The following is a 17,365-nucleotide window of genomic DNA, read 5'->3' as shown; positions in this document are numbered from 1 at the left end:
CTGTTAGAAATACTGCATTATGTACGTTTTACATATAGACCCCACGTCAAACCTGGAAAATGGCATTCCCCAAATGTGTAATCATGGACAAATCATGCCTCCCTCTGTCCCTCGGTTCTTATATCTGGCTGAAATGAGAGCACCTGGAAACATGGAAGCCCATTTATCATATGGCGGACATGGCCTCGGAGCACTATGTCCAGAGTTACTGCCAGCCATATCGGTGGCTGGTGCGAAGCCCCTGACACAGAGCATTTCTGGCCTATGGTCACTTTCTGTGCGGTTCAGCACCTCAAACCCCACCACCAGGTGTCAGTCACATCCCAATTCCAAGGCGGAATCTATCCTCGAGCTCCCATATGGGTCATGATATGTTTCTTCGCTGACTGATCGGCTTTGAACCGGCCATTGCAGGCTCTTAGCCCGATGGTATGGACCCTCCTCAAGATATCAACCCTTCCCGAATGGGTTCGTACTGGTAAACCAGCTATCGCTTGCAGAACTCCCCCCAAGCCTCATCCTGGTCATCCCATAGGCCTCCCAAATCTTTCAGCAGCTCCAATTTATTTATTTATTTATTTTATTTTATTTATAATTTATATAGCCGAAATCCACTGACCCTAAGGCTTAAGGGCGCTGACAACATAAAAAAACAAACAATGTCCAGAAGAAATGGTCACGGATGATAAAAGTAATGGCAGATCTCAGACCAGAGGAGTATGTTAATTGAACAGTTTTAAGTCCTTTCCTGAACACTCTGTTAGAACTTTCAGTTCTGAGTTTCAATCGAAGGTTGTTCCAAGCAATGGGAGCCGCAGAATAAAAGGCTCCAACCTTTGTCTGAGATAATCGACAATTTGGAAGAATTAGCTGAAGGAGACCATTGGATCTAAGGCTATAGTTGCTGGTTTTAAGCCTAAATTTGTCATTAAGGTAGGTAGGACCAGAGTTTTTCAAACAGTTGAAGGAGATGGACAAGAGACAAAAAAGAATATGTTCCTTAATAGGAAGCCAATGAAGCTCCCTTCTTGGCAGGGAGATATGGTCTGATCTCTTTTTGTCCATAACAACCCTGACAGCGTTATTCTGCACTACCTGCAGTCTATTCACTCCACATTTCGGAAGACCGATCAGAAGACTACTACAGTAGCTGGTCAAGTGGCACAGCGAGTAGAGCGCTCGCTTTGACATCCGTGCAGAGCCTGCTAACACAGGTTCGAATCCCGGTGGGGCCAAACTCAGCCTTTCATCCTTCCGAGGTCGATAAATGAGCACCACACACCGTGAGTAATAATAAGCAGCGCTCAAGATACCTGAGGGTTTGTAGTGCTATATAAGTGCCAAATTATTAGTAGTCTATCCTAGAGCTAATCAGTGCTCAGGCCAACATCTCTCTACTAGTTTGTGAGAGGAAGAGGCGTGCATGAGAAAGTAGTTTTATATAATACGAGGATGTGGACACCAGATTACTGACCTGCGCTTTCATGCTCGAACTACAGTCCAAATAAATCCCCAGTGTCTTAACTTTTTTCTTAATCTTTATGACACAATTATCAATCACAAGCTGGGAGTATAAATCTTCCAGTTTGTTAATTTTGGGATCAGTGCCCACAAGCATGAGTTCTGTCTTGTTGGTGTTAAGGGCCAATCCATTAACACACATCCAACTTTGGATGAGCGAATATATACAGCTGATTTTAGTTTCATCAACCGAGAAAATACCTGTAATAGGAATGTTGCACCGAGTATCATCAGCGTAATTGGTGAACTCCATTTCATTACTGTCCAAAAAGTCAAGGAAGGGAACCGTAAAGATGATGTAGAAAATTGGTGAAAGACAATTGAGTATTACAATCCCCAAGCACAATAACCCCTTTATTTGACCCACCAGTCCGTTCCCTGTTGTTGACCTCTTCACAAAGGGCTATTACTGCATTTTACATTGACTTGTCTTTCAATCTGTTATAAGCATTGAATGGCATAAAGCCATTACAGCTGGGAATGCTAACCTCTAGTAATTGGAGATCCAGGGATCCCGTGATGCCTTGCTTAACCTCCCAATTTAGGGATGTCTTCACCCAGACTGCCAAGCCTCCCGCGGGCCTCCCCCTGGGCCTTTTGTGGGTTTAATTTCAAAGATCTCAAACCCCTGTATCACTGTATCCTCCTGGGCCCAAGTCTCCTTGAAAGCAATTCCTCCAGAGACCTGACCCAGTCGCTATACTCAAGATGTTTGCCTAAACCTGTTATGTTCCAAGACATAAATTGTATTGGGTACTGCCCAGGGGTTGCTTGGGGTTTGTCAGTCTGGGATAGTCAGTCCTCACCCTCCAGGCTTGTAATCGCACTATGTGCAGTCCTCATGCCCATGATGACCGCCCCAATGGTTCCCTCGTTCCACGAATACCCCAGGACCCGCTCATCAGATGTCTGCCCTCCTTAATGCATGTAGTGGGGGGCATTGCCCTAGGCAATGGGGCCCTCAGAGTGATATTACAGTCTGGGGGAGGATACATTCTAAGTTCGATCCCCAGCAGCCCCTGCACCAACCGCTCTTCCTTCAGAAAGACCTGTATACAATCACCCTTGGTATGGGGGACACCTCGCCGCTTACAGTGGGTGAGGTCATCTTGGATCACTGTGGTGCATCCACTCCTTTGGCGTATCCAACGGATAACTTTGTTGGTCAACGCCTCTTGGCTCTCGTATCTCCCTTCCGCTAGCCTAGCGACATTAGCATTGAACCACCTTGGTCGTCGGGCCTCTTGTCATGGTCTCTTAATGGTGTCCACCTTGATTATTTTCTGGGCTCAAATATGGGCAACATGTTAGGGTTTCCCTGATCAAAGCCCGACCTCCCATTAAATGTGTTCCCCTTAAGTTTCCACTTGGGTTGACATCCTTGTCCCTGGACGGTCCACAAGCTTTTACAGCTTGCTTCTTAATTACTTCTGTTAGTGGATTTGCCCAACTAGGAGCCCGGTTCCCTTGCATTGGGTTGGTATGCTGCTTGCCCTCCCTTGTCACGCTTTGGTTGGGATTGTCCAGAATCTGGCCCAAATAGCTTTTCAAATTAGTCGGCGGCCTGGTGGAGCCGGCACTTGATCCTTTGCTACTTTTTCCAGGGTCACTATCACGCACCTGACCGGGGTTTGCCAACACTCTGCCCAGTTCTGCCAACATTTTCTCCATCATGCCCCTAATGCATGCTACCCCCTCCATTAGTGCTTTAATAACCCCAGTCTTACAGTATCATAGTGGCCCTTTCCTCATTCCTTCAAAGGAGCTCACTCTGTACCCCTTAACCCAAGCATCTAAGTGACTGAGCAGCCAGGCTTATCTCAAGAGGGGTAAATGTGAGCTGTACATATCCCTCTGAACTTCGGATCACAGGATTGGTCAGGGATGGGTGGTTTTACCTCCCCTCATATCTTTCCCTTTGCCATTTCATTACTTATGTGTTGTGGATCTTCCAGTTTGCTGTGTTAGATAATTGTTTCAGAAAGAGACTGCCATGGTGGCCACGGGGCTCCAAAAGTAAACCCTCCAATTTTCTTCAAGTGCATTTTCTCTGCCGCTATTGTTGCATACTGTTTGGAAAGATTTTCATTTTGCACCTTTGCCTCCATAGGTTTCTATGAAACCCCATTCCATCTGCTCGTTTTGAATGATGTCCTGACTTTTTGGAGGTCAGTCAAGCCTTCTGATTATCTTCCCTTGCTCGTTTTTCTCATTCTTATGGGAAAACTGACTAGTCCTTAAGACAGCAGTACTGAATGACTATGCCCCTCTTTATGAATTCTTGTATTTTTGCAATTGCACACATCACCTTACAGTGAAGTACAGTTAGGATATGTTGTATCTTTATATCTGTTTATATAATGGCTTTTTGGTTACTTTGACAATGTGCCTAAGACACGCTGGTGGCAGCTGTATGATTTTTTATCAGTTTGGGGATATTTTACGTGTGCAATTTTGTATTTACCTCAAATGGCTATACTAAGGGCAACTAGCATCCCAAGAAGGCTGTGCCACAAGATGTTTTGCTTATTATTTGACCATATTGTCCTTTGGCGAAGGACAATGGCTTTCGCATTCTAAGGGGCTTTGTGTGTGTGTGAACCAGAGGTGGGGGCTGGAACTGTCTAGTACAATTCACAAACTCTGGCTACTGAAAGTCTGCTGCTGGGCAGATGTGGTGACCAGTTGTTGTCCATGATTGGACAGACCCCAGGCTGTTTAAATGGTGCAGATCCTTATCATTCGGTTTGCTCCAAGCCTGAATCTTGGATAAAAGAGTACTCCTGCAACGGTTCTTCAGATCAACGTTGGAGCCAAGAATTCTATGAAGAAAAGCAGCCCATCGACGACACGAGGACGAATGATACAGTTGACCAGCATCAACTCCAGTGATTGGCCCGGTGAAGTCCTGCTCCTCTGCCTGATCCCAGAAGACCATTGTTGGTGCTTCGACCCATGTACTGGTGTGTGGACCGGTGACATCAGTCATGACACCTGCTTGAGGATCCGTGCCTTCAGAAGTGGTTCTGGACCAACCAGTGGACTTCACAGCCCACATCTGGGATACCTTGCCCTCCTTTGAGTGCAATCCAACTGCTCTGCCTTTGCTACCCAAAGAGGGTTTGGTCTACCTTTGGTTGGAACTCTGTATGATCCATGGGATAGATGGTGTCACACCCACTATGGAAAAATCTCCCTAATGGGTGTATTTCTAGAACACAATTAAATGATGGTGCTTTCATATGTTGAAGAAATAGTATTTTATACCATAAAGGCATCAGTGACTGTCAGTAAATTCAATCTACCAAGATTTTTGCCAGTCTCTATAGTGAATGCAACAGATGAAACCAGGTTATCAGCTGTCACTTCCTAATTATTAATGGAATTCATTTTCCATTGATGTTTTATGGAGATGACTAAAGTAGTAAAGCTCCTTCTATGCTTTTATTTTCTGAACGCATCCATATCATCATGATGTATATCCTGAACTCACTACTGCATTACCTGCACCATTTGATGTTCAATATTTATCTCTGCATTTCTGAGTGTTTATAGTCTCATAAAGAACTTTGAAAAAGACATAAGGTGGCTTGACAAAAAATAAAACAAATGTAAAAATCTCCAGGCTGGTTAACATCATGTCTCTTTCTGGAATCCTATGTACCAGTTAGGTAAGCTTATAACAGAAAGCAAACATGCTTTTTTACCTGAATTGGTTACAAGATTAAGCATTAAATCATGCTGAATATGACAATGCATTACATACCGTAAAAGCATTTCTGATGGTTGTATCTGCTTAGATTCACATGCTGTGCATAGGTCCGACATCCAGTGGTCACTGCAGCGTATTGCATTTTGTTTTTCGTAGTCGAAAAGGGACGTCGACAAGGCGTGTCTGAAATACTATCCCTATAGTGACGTGCGTTGTACCCACAATCCCTCACGCGTCGAGGTCCCTCTGTTTGTATTTTTCTGCCCTGAGGGAGCCTTCTAGACGTGAGTGAGTACAGAAAAGAGAGATATAAAAGGAAGTCTATGTTCCTTCCATCCGAGCGGGGAGGAAGGGTGGGCGCATGTGAATCTAAGCAGATACAACCATCAGAAATGCTTTTACGGTAAGTAATGCATTGTCTTCTGATGTTTGTTAATCTGCTTAGAATCACATGCTGTGCATAGACTAGCGAGCAGTACCCGGAGTTGGCGGTGGGTTATGAGAAGGAACAGTAGAGAAAAGATGTCTTAATACTGCCTGTCCCACCTGGGAGTCAGATCTTGAGTGTGCATCTAGACAGTAGTGTTTTGTAAAGGTGTGCACAGAACTCCAGGTAGCCGCTTTGAAGATGGACTCAAGGGGAACATTTGCAATGAATGCTATGGACGCTCCGTGCCTCGAGTAGAGTGTGCTCTTGGCTTAAAGGGCAGTTCTCTCTTAGCAAGAGTATAGCAGAGAGTGATGCATTGAACAATCCATCTAGAAATAGTGGACTTTGAAACTGCATCCCCTTCTCTTCCTGCTGCCACCGAGACGAAGAACTGATTAGTCTTCCTCAGTGGTCTGGTTCTTTCCATGTAGAACTTGACTGCTCTGCGCACATCTAGTGTGTGCAGAGTTTTTTCTCCCAAGTTGGAAGGATTTTGAAAGAACGTTGGCAGTTCTATAGACTGGTTTACGTGGAATTTCGAGATGAATTTCGGAGCAAACCTTGGGTGCGTGCGTAGAACCACCTTATCTCTGTGAACTGTAACGAAGGGGTCTAGAACAGAAAGAGCCTGTAGTTCACTTACTCTCCTGATGGAGGTGATAGCTATTAAAAAAGCAGTCTTAAGAGTGAGGTCTTTAAGAGATGCTTTGTGCATGGGTTCGAAAGGTGAGCCCATGAGTCTGGTAAGTACCACGTTAATGTCCCATCCGGGAGCTGGGTCAGCTATCGGGGGGTGTATTCTCTTGTATTCTCTTTACTCCCTCCATGAAGGCCTTTATAACAGGGATCTTCCACCACGACACCTTGAGTTGGGAAGTGGTGTATGCAGAAAGTGCCGCTAGGTGGACTTTAATGGAATTGAACACTAGACCTGAATCCAATAAGTGGGTCAGGTATAGAACAATATGTGTGGGAGAGCAGTCAATCGGGTTGATGCTTTTTCCTCTGCACCAGATGACAAATCTCTTCCACTTGCTAGAATAGCAGTGGCGAGTGTTAGGTTTTCTGGCTTCCCTGAGGATGTCCATGCATCTCTGCGGGAGCTGTAGATGTCCGAATTCTATGATCTCAGGATCCAAGCTGGAGTTTCACTGGGGGAGATAGAGACATCTCCATCAAGTGAGCGAACCATGGCTGTCGGGCCCACATTGGGGCCACCAGTATCATGGTCACTTGTTCCTGGTGCATCTTGTGCACCACCTTGTTGAGAAGGGGAGTCGGGGGAAAAGCGTAAACAAATTTCCCTGACCATTGCATCGACAGACCGTTCCCCTTGGATTGGTTCTGGGGGTACCTGGAGGCGTAACTTAGGCATTGTGAGTTCTCCAGGGTTGCGAATAGGTCTATTTCTGGGAATCCCCATTGTGTGAAGACGTCGAAGACGATGTCTTCATGCAGTCGCCATTCGTACTCTTCGGGCAGGGGGAAATCTCTGCTGAGTTTGTCTGCCAGCAGATTGAGTTCCCCTGGTACATGTTGTGACAGTAGGAACATGTTTTGTTTGAGAGCCCACTTCCATATATTTTGGGCCAGTTTGGACAGTCCTGGAGAGTGGGTGCCCCCTTGCTTGTTGATGTAGTACATGGCTGTGGTGCTGTCTGTAAGGACCAACACAGTCTTGCCTTGTAGGTGTTCCTGGAAGGCTTTTAGCGCCTTGAACACAGCTAGTAGCTCCAGTAGATTTATGTGTTTGGATGCTACGTTCGGAGTCCACACTCCGTGAGCAGTCTGATGGGATAGGTGCGCCCCCCATCCTGTGAGGGATGCGTCTGTGGTCAGAGTGGCTTCCGCCGCGGGTGTGGCAAAGGATTTCCCTCTTTCCAGGTTTTCCTTTGTCCACCACCGTAGTGAGAGAACCAAGGCCTGCGAGACCACCACTAGATCGTCCCATAGTCCGCTGGCCTGACACCACTGGCTGTTGAGCCACTCTTGCATAGGGCGCATGCGCAGGCGCGCGTGAGGTACCAAATAAATACACAACGCCATCATGCCTAGCAAGCGCATTGCTTTGCGTATCGTCACTTCTCGACCGGTCACATATTAAGGGATCTGAAACAGCATGTTTTGGACCCTCTCGTTGGAGGGGAAGACGAGGCCGTCCTTTGTTTGAATTAGAGCCCCTAGGAATTGTTTGATTTGGCTGGGGTCTAGGCTGGACTTCTTTTCGTTGGTGGAGAAGCCCAACTGGAACAAAAGGCCTACAGTCTTTTGGGTATTGGAGAAGCATGTTTCGTAAGAATCCCCTGTTATGAGCCAGTCGTCGAGGTAAGGGTAAACTGGGATGGACACCCTGCGCAGGTGGGCCGCTGCCACTGCCAGTACCTTCGTGAATACCCTTGGTGCTGATGCTATGCCGAAGGGTAGCACTCTGAACTGGTAGTGTTTGCCCTCTATCATGAACCTGAGGTATCTTCTGTGCGCTGGCAACATTAAAATATGAAAGTATGCATCTTTCATGTCCAATGTTGTCATGTAATCTCCCTGTGATAGCAGTGGGATCACTTCCTGTAAGGTCATCATTCGAAACTTCTGCGGTTTGATAAACTTGTTCGCTGGGCGCAGATCTAATATAGGGTGCATGGTTAGATCCTTTTTGGGTACAAGGAAGTACACTGAATAAATACCTTCCGTTACCCGAGATAGAGGCACGACCTCTATGGCTCCTTTTTCCAGCAGTTGTTGTACTTCTTGGAGAAGGATGGCAAGGTGTTCCGGTGTCATGCGTCGTCCCCTCGGGGGTATGTATGTTGGGGAACTGTTGAATTCGATGCAGTATCCGTGGGCTACGGTGGAAAGTACCCAGCGGTCTGACGTTATTCCCTCCCATGCTGGAAGAAAGGATGTTATCCGGCCCCCGACCGGTGTTGCATGGGAGGGGACGCGAATCTTCGCGTCACTTGGTGTTGTTGGGCGCTTGGGAGCCTCTGGGGGTGGACCCCCGACCTCTCCCTTTGCCCCGTCGCTGGCCTCTTTGGCTGTACTGCCCACTATTGGTTTGGTAATTGGTGGCAGGGTACTTTTGCTGCTGATTCTGCTGTTGGCGTTGGCCACGAAAAAAGCGTTTGTTGCCATAGCCGCGTCTGGTAGTGGGCTTAGAGATCTGGTCAAGAGTTTTGATAGTATCGAACTCTTTTTTAGCCATCTCCAGAGCCTCATCCACCGCTTTCCCGAAGAGGTTTGAGTCTTCAACAGGTTTATTTATTAAAGACGCCTGTGTCTCCGGTTTGAACCCTGAGTTGCGCAGCCATACATGGCGTTTTAGGAGTATTCCCTGAACCAGGGAACATCCCGCTGTCTCTGCAGCATCCAGAGAGTTCTTTACAATACTCTGGTTGACCTGGGTTCCTTTGCCAATAGTTGATAGCAGGCGTGTATGTAGTGGTTCCGGCGCTTCTTCAGCGTCTTTACGCAGTTTGGCCCACTGCGCGTCCGCGTAGCTAGCTAGCAAAGAATTGTTGTTCGCAATTCTTGCCGAAAAGGCAGCCGAGGATGTGACTCTCTTTGCAAGGGCATATAACCTCTTGCCCTCCTTGTCCGGTGGTGCCTCGCTGGTGGACAGCAGCACCCCTGCCCTCTTCCATGTATTAGTTACTACAAGGGAATCCGGAATGGAATGTCCCCTGATGTACAGCGGGTCTGAGGGTGAAGGAGTGAAAAGTTTTTCAATTCTTGGATTAACTCCTCTGATTAGTGCGGGTGTGGATAGCGAAGGGATGATTCTTCTCTTCACTGAAGCGAGGAGGGGAATGGTCTGGCTGACCGGGGGTTTCTCCTTAATTACTCTTTCTACAAAGTCTATTTCAGGAGAGATCTCCCCAGTGTCCAGTTCGAAATGTGCTGCTGCTCTGCGCAACAGGGCATTAAATGTGGGCTGATCGTCAATGGGAGACGTGTTTCTAACAGGTGAATTGTCAGGAGGATTTAGGTTCAGGACATCAGTGTCCGAATATACTGATGGGGATTGCCAGGGATGAGAAGGTCCTTCTTCTGGATTTTCTCCGAAGCCTTCTCCTACCATGTCTGGGCTGTCTTCCAGACCTTCCTCCTGGTTCTGTCCCTCTTCATCGTCCACAAATTCATCCTCCTCCTCCAAGTATTGTTCCTCACCAGTGAGGTCATACACCTTATGGAAATCTGAGGCTGTGTCCTGCTGGGGATTGAATAGTCTCGGATATTTGGCCCTGGGGTCCTCCTGAGGCCCTTCTCTTGGGAGTAGGAGGGTTCTGGGTCTTCATAAACCTCTCCATTCTCTCCATGCTGAGATGGAGCCTTTCCATGGTTTCATGGGGTACCCCTGAGCGGTCTAGCGGGGGAAAATTAGTGTCATCTAGCTGAAAACGGCTCGACCTCTCCCACAACGTCGAGGAAAGTGTCCCGCCGCCCTCCGAAAAGCCTTCCGGTGTGCTGGGGGTCCCCCCGACTGAAGGGGGTAGTCCCTGTATTTCTTCGGGCTTTTTCGGCGTGTCTTTCGACCTTTGCGTAGCGCTCGACGTGTCTTTCGGCGTACGCTTCTGGGCGTCGGCTACAACGATCCTCACCAAGCTCTCTGTGACTCGTTTGTCAGCGGAGGGCTGTGGTTTCCACGTTACGGGTGTCGATCGTTCTACAGCGGCGTGCGCTCTCTGCTGGTGCGCGCCGGCCGATGGTTTGGGGGCGGCGCCCTTATTTGCCGAAAGCCCAGTCGCTGGTCGCGGCTGCGGTTGCGAGAGGGGCTTCGAACCTGAACGGTCCGAGGCGGCCGCCGGTGGAACCTGCATCTCCTTGGGCGCTGATGCTTTCTTCGTCTTTGACGAAGAAGAGCCATGGGTTGTGTGCTTATGTGTGGTATCGTGTGCGTCAGTGTCGCCGGAGTGTTCATCCCCATAAGCAGGGCATGAGCCGAGCCCGTCGGGGCCGGGGACAGACGACGAAGAGCGCGAGCACTCTTTAGAGGGGTCTACGACTTCCGTAGCGGAGGTTGTGTTATCACGTTCCTCGTCACTGTCGGTGGTAGCAGCGGCGGGTGAAGAATCGGCCTTCGACATACGTAGGCAGCCCACCTCTTGACCCTACGGTCTTTTAGAGTCTTTGGCTTAAGAAGCCGACAAGCCGTGCAACCCTCCTCTTTGTGATCGAGGGGCAAGCAGCGGTTACACCGTGAATGCTTGTCCTTCCAAGTAAACTTGCCCTTGCAAAGCGGGCAAAACCTAAAGGGTGTCCTCTCCATAGCCGAGGCAATAAATCATGATAACGACCCCAAGGGAAAGGAAGGGGAAAAGGAAAGGCATTCTCAGAAAAGAACCAGAGATGTCCCACGACCCCACTCTCCCTACTGTATTTGGCCTGCGAGGCCAGGCCACGCGTTCGGCAACGCCGAAGGATCTCCTCCGCTCGTCCCCTCCGTCGAAGATCTTGCTCGGCGGAGACAGCTTCACAACTGCTTTGAGGGAGGGATCGATGTGTTATATATTAAATAGGAAAACGACCAAAGGTCGAGGAGATGAAATCTGCAATTCTCTCGAGGAGCTCCGCGTAAAGGCGACCAGTAGCTGGGCGGAAAAAAACAATCTGAGTGACCTCGACGCGTGAGGGATTGTGGGTACAACGCACGTCACTATAGGGATATTATTTCAGACACGCCTTGTCGACGTCCCTTTTCGACTACGAAAAACAAAATGCAATACTCCGCAGTGACCACTGGATGTCGGACCTATGCACAGCATGTGATTCTAAGCAGATTAACAAACATCAGAAACATATTTACACATTGCCTTACTTTTTTTTTTCAAACAATTAAAACACTCTATAGCCAACTCTTTCCATCTCTTAGAATGTTAACATTGCGTTTAAGTAAATATGAAGTATATTAATTACCTCTTTATCCTCCTTAGTTTTCTTAATTTTCATCTTGATTTTCTTACCAGTTATCATACTGTAGTTCTCTTCTTTCTTTTTCTCCTTGAGGAACTATAAAGGAATCATAATGACAAATGTTTGTTTCGCCACCATAAAGTGAATACTGCAACTTGACATATAAAACTATCACAGTCCAAGAGACACAATCAGCATGACTGGCTGGTGTGCTAAAAGTGATGTCACCTAAGCTGTAAATGGGCATGCGGCTGGTTTCCACCAGGAGAACTAATGACACAAAATATCATTGCTGGCTGTGCGGGTAAAAGTAAAGTGCAACATAGTTCATGAAAACCTTTTCCATCCTCTTAACTTCAATACTATTTAGTTCATGTGCATCGTAACTAAGGACAAACCTAGCTTTGAGAATCAGTAGGGTTTACAGACATGCACAGGATGGATTCTCGGGGGTGGGGAAATAGTCGTTTTCACTGCATTTATTACTGCCGTGCCATTCAAGGAAGCAGGCAGTAGTTAACATTTTACAGTTAGAGGGGATGATATGCAGCATTGAAGGGAAGGGAGTGGGGATGGAATAGATCAGGTGGGCTGTGTATAGGGTGATCACGAGGAGGGATACTGGGTTGGGTGGGGGTGCATCGTACAAGGTGTGAAGAAGGTGCTCATGAAAGAGAAGGACTTGGATTTCTTTTCTGTATTCCAAAAGTAACATGGGGATCAAAACTGACAGCAAATCATTATTAGTTGCCATAAAAGTGTCAGTGCATGAGTTGGGATAGGGTGTTTGGCCAAAAAATGTTGTCAGATAGTTCGGACTTTACTCAACTAGAGTGATTCACATTGGACACTAGTAGAGAAAAATGGTGCTGAAAGTGTGTATTGGGGAGAATAATCTGAGCAGAAATTTGAAAAGAAATTCTTTGGGTTGCTTTTATTACACTCATTGCAGGAGGAGAAATGCATGTTCTTGGGTAGAAAGGCTTATTCTTTAAAATTTGGTTTCAAATCATGCACAAAGAATATGGCATTAATTTGCTCGCCGCTTATCGCTGTTTTTTCTATGAAGAGTTAGGCATTGCTTGTGTTTCAGTGAACAGTTTAAGGATGGCAATAGAATCCAGGGCAACTGTAATCTTGTGCTGAACATTTGCTAGTATAGGCTTGAAGTCTACCATGGTGCATGGTGATTTACAGGGAAGTCAGCGAGTGAATATCAAATGGGCAGAAAAGACCAGAGAGGACCAGCCTCCCCCGCCCCACAACCCGGCCCCCACACACCCTCAGATGAAAGTAAAGATTTTCAAAGAGTAAAGTAAATAAAAGCATAATAAAATCAGAAGACTACTGTAAAAGCAAGCATCACAAGATTGTTGGATTTCATGGTCCTAGCGTCACAGTCTATGTAGCATCACAGAGACCTGGCAGGGACTTTCAGCTGCAGGGTAAAGTGCTCAAGGTTCACGGCAACCAGATCTGGATTAGAGGGCATTTGTTGTTGGTGAAAAGCAGGAATCTGAGCCTTATTGGGGTTCAGTTTGATTTAGGCTTTGGACAGCTAGGTGTCGATCCGGTGAGGCAGTCCTTCACTGGGTTGATTGCTTCAAAGAAAAATCTATTCAGGTTAGGTTGTGTCACGGACGTCCTTTTACCAAAATGCCAGGGGTAGCAGAACTGACATCACACAACCCTTGACCTCTGAGGACATCACATGAAGTAATGTCATTTGACGCGATGGCACACGACTTTTCACCCCCTGAAAAAACAGGAACTGGCATCACATATAATTGTTCCTAAGTACACTAGGAAAAATATGGTAACGATATCACTGTAATATGACATACATTTCATACATGAATGGATCACCATATGTATTGTTAATATCAGTGTGTATAGGCTCATATTACCAAATTACTGTGAATGCAAGCAGACGTACAAGGCAAAAGGATAACAATGTTAGTAATGTAAAAAATGCAAACAATCCTAGCTCCTCAAATAAAGCCCACACAAGGAATAACAAACCTATACAGCACTTACGCTGAAGCGCTCTATATAGAACAAATGTACATACAATATAACCCAACCTGTGTTGGTACTCCTCGGAAGTATGAAACGCTGCGTTAGCCTTGCTGGGATTCAAACCTGCAACCTGCAGATCAGACACACATTGCAGCAGTGAGCGTTCAACCCACTGAGCAAGCTTACCAGCTAAAGTAAAATTAGCCATGATATGCCTGAATGTTCTCAAAGTCAGAAAGCAAATTACACTCTGTAGTGGATACAATTAAACTGGTAACTGTGAGCAGCGGGTCAGTTAGTCTGCAGGTCCGGTTCAAATTTGGGCACAAGTCAAGCTTGTGTGGATCTACTTTTCAGCATACCTGCCTAACCTCCGGATTTTTCACGGAGACTCAGGAATTTTAACCATTTCTCCGGGTCTCCGTGAAAGATCCTGGAATCTCAGGAATTTTGGTGGGGTACAGCTTTCACTGATTGCTTTGTTTATGCTTGCAGGACTGCGCTGCCATGGACTCCCTGCCCGAGTGTGGCTTTGTCTCTGCAGCAATTATTGTAACGCTTCCAGCACATTGGCAAAAAGTTTGCAGGTGAAGCAAAATAATGCGTGTTTATTTTGCTTCACCTTTCATTCTTTTTTGCCGACTTTCAATGCGAGCGCGCGTTTCTTTTGCTTTCGTTCTTTTTGCCCAGGTTAGGGTGGACTCAGCCAAATTGAACCACAGCCATCAGGTTTGCAGGCTGGACAACTCACCACTGCACTACATAACCTGATGAAAAACAACTACGGTGAAATGTCCGATTTCGGTACTGCAAAATTCAGGGAAAGCCTTTGCATTGGTTCTTGGAGTTTACATGTGCACATTTTAACGTGTTGTTTTTATGGAAGGCAAATGCCTTTTGTCCTATGCAATCTGGGTGGTTGTGAAAAGGCAATTTAATGAAGTTTGCATATTTAAAATTTAACTGAAAATTTCTGACTCAACATCACATTACAACAGTTTACCTTTTTGACACGTGGGCGGAGCCATTTGAAAATTGAGTTTTGTGTGTCCGTGGGCGGGGCATAAATCTCAGGAATTTTGATTTTCAAATGTAAGCAGGTATGCTTTTCAGGCTTCAGAGGTTGGCAAAATACATACCCCATTGGGAGAGTTCATAACCATGAATTAATGAATTTAGAGTAGCGGAGGGAAAGCAGTGAACTCACACGGCACCCCGTACTCTGGGCACTCATTACCTCACAGCATGCCAGGGAGATAGGAAAGACACAGTACACCAAAGCATTCGTTGTGGCACAAATAAATCGGGGGTCACTATATGCTGTGGACAAACATTTCTACACTGTACACAAGCTTTTAGGCACAAGGATTTTGTTAAGTGACCGAGGAAACCTAGATAGAATGTCTTGTGATGATCGTAACAGAGACAGCGGCAGAAAAAAACATGCTATAACTGCAACCTGCGAAAAGCAAAATACATAGTGCGAAATGGATGCTTATTATATTCTAAATACTTTTTTGGACGTTTCGTCTGCATTGTGAATTTGAGGTGTTTAAGAACAGACTAAATCAGTGATGACACAACCCATGGAACACGCCCAAAATAAACCTTTGAGTCTAGCAATTATTGTTAAGAATTCCAGAAAGACAAATTATTTACTATTACGATTCTTTCTGATTTAGGATCACTGTTACATTTGTGGAACCCCCTCCCCTTTTTTTTTAAAGAGGCTTGAACAAGAAACCAGCCACTCCAGATACAAAGAGTCACATGGTGCTGGCCGCAGAACCAGGAGCTTCGGTTTGTTTTAAAATAAAAAATTATATATATTTTTGTCTTTTAAAGGGGTTGCAAATGAGGCCCCAGGGACAGCAAGGGAGACCACAGGGGTCGCAGTTGCGACCCCTGGCGACTCCCAAATGACGCCTCTATGTTTTGCCTGCATATTGAATAATTGTGGTTGACAAAGCATTTTTAAGAGCTCCTTGTAGAGTATGAATATCATGGGCGAGAGGATGGATCTCTGTGAACGTATCCATTTTGACAAAGCGATGGCGGTCTTCAAAGCAGAAGACATTCTCTCAATTCCTCTGCAATTGTACAGTATGTTGATGAGTACGTGTGGACTGGCTCGGTCAAAGGCTGCCACGAGATGGAGAAGTATCAGGGGGGAGGGATGCCAGTTTGTCAAGGATGGGAGTCAATGTTTTACCACTAACGAAGGCTGCCTCCATTCAGTATCGGAATCTGAGGCAGGATTGATAGGTGGTTAAGAACACATTTATGTTGATTTTGGATTTAAAGGGGTGGCATTGTTTTTTTCAATGATCTTTCCTAAACATGGAAGGCAACTGATGAAGCAGTAGTTGGTGAGGACATCAGGATCCAGGGTCAGATTTTGAACAAGAAGAGGATTTGTTCAGTTTTGAGGGTGGTGGGTAAATGATCCCGAGTGAGGGATGGGTTGATAACTTCTAAGATGGGGTGAAAGCCTTGCATGGGGAGTAACTTGAGGATGGCATGCATATTTATGTTTCACTTCAGGGTGTTTCAGAGTGCATCTATTAGAGCATTATAGTCTTGTTGGGAGTACTGACAGGCTGGTGGCAAGAGTCATAATGTCTTCAGTGAGGAGTTCTAAAGGTAGGTCTCTGAAGGATCAAAATGTCCCTTTGATAAGATTGGGTTCTGTGTAGTTGGTTGGGGTGTGTTAGGACAGTTTTTCTGAATTCCACCTAAAGGCTTAGCAAAACCATTCAACTGAGACAGTACAAGACTCCACTCTTATAGCATAAGGCTATACCACCTGTTATTGTAGACAATAGCAGCCAGGCTTATCTTAAGAGGGAGAGATGGCTGTAGGAAAGTACATAGAAACTGTAGTATATCAAGGATTCAATAGAAAAACTTACAACCAGAAATATTATGCAAAATAAAAGGTTTATTATAAATACAAGTAGGCCAAGTTAAGCCTTGGGGTAAGCAGTGGTCATACAGTCATAAACACATTATACAAATACAACATAATGCTTGAAGATACAAAGACCAAAGCATGAACCTTCTTCGGAATACCCAACAGTAATTCTGGGGACCTCAGACCTTATCATACACATTTAGTATAGGCCAAACCTATTCATGGGGAGTAAAAACCATCTGTTACTTTTAGATTACTTTACAGTTAGGTCAAGGGTAGTAGACCCTGTCAGTTATGCAGTGACACTCAAAGAAATCACCTCATCAACCAACCCTGTTGCCAGGATACCTTTATGAATAGGGAAAAATAGATTCAATGAACAGTATATACCTATAACTACTTTTAGGATAACACAGCTATACTAGGTGAGTAAGACATTTTTGGTGTAATATTTGTATTTTGTATTTGTATTTATCATTTATATAGCGCTTTAATCCAAGGCACTTTTACAGAGCAGAAAATATCAAACAGTACAATCAGACATGAGATTTGACAAATTATGCACAGAATCAGTTTTGCTGGGACAAATGTAATTTCAATGCTCTACGGAATAGGGGATAGGAAGTGATAGAACGAATAGAAAGAGGATGAAGGTTCCAGTGTAGAGGAGCAAAAGTCAGAGTTCCTGTGGAATACTGTTTAAACAAGTAGTTCACTTTAAAGTTAGTTAGGGTCCAGGGACATCTGAGAAGATACTATAGGGGGATTCCAGCAGTGTGCCTAGGTGAACAGGATGAGAGAACTCCCAATCACAAGAACACTCCAAAGTGTTACAGAAATCACACATGCTTAAGGTAAG

The 17,365-nt window shown here is 45.6% G+C and overlaps 1 protein-coding gene across 5 annotated transcripts in view; it reads right to left on the bottom strand.

The window, feature by feature from the left end:
- LOC138468103 (ADP-ribosylation factor-like protein 6-interacting protein 4) overlaps window positions 1-17,365 on the bottom strand; it is a 758,894-nt gene that overhangs the window by 419,571 nt on the left and 321,958 nt on the right. For all 5 annotated transcript variants that reach the window (XR_011268204.1, XR_011268205.1, XM_069608521.1 and 2 more), the window contains one exon: window positions 11,577-11,669. Coding sequence is in view for 3 of the 5 variants with exons in the window: in XM_069608521.1 (XP_069464622.1) it covers window positions 11,577-11,669 (93 nt within the window). In the remaining 2 variants the exon portion in view is untranslated. The remainder of the gene's footprint in view (window positions 1-11,576; window positions 11,670-17,365) is intronic.

This window comes from Ambystoma mexicanum, chromosome 4q (genome assembly GCF_040938575.1).
Source record: "Ambystoma mexicanum isolate Mex_15411 chromosome 4q, UKY_AmexF1_1, whole genome shotgun sequence".
Classification (NCBI taxonomy): domain Eukaryota; kingdom Metazoa; phylum Chordata; class Amphibia; order Caudata; family Ambystomatidae; genus Ambystoma; species Ambystoma mexicanum.
Note: the sequence above shows the minus strand (reverse complement) of the source record. Positions and strands in the feature narration are given on the sequence as shown.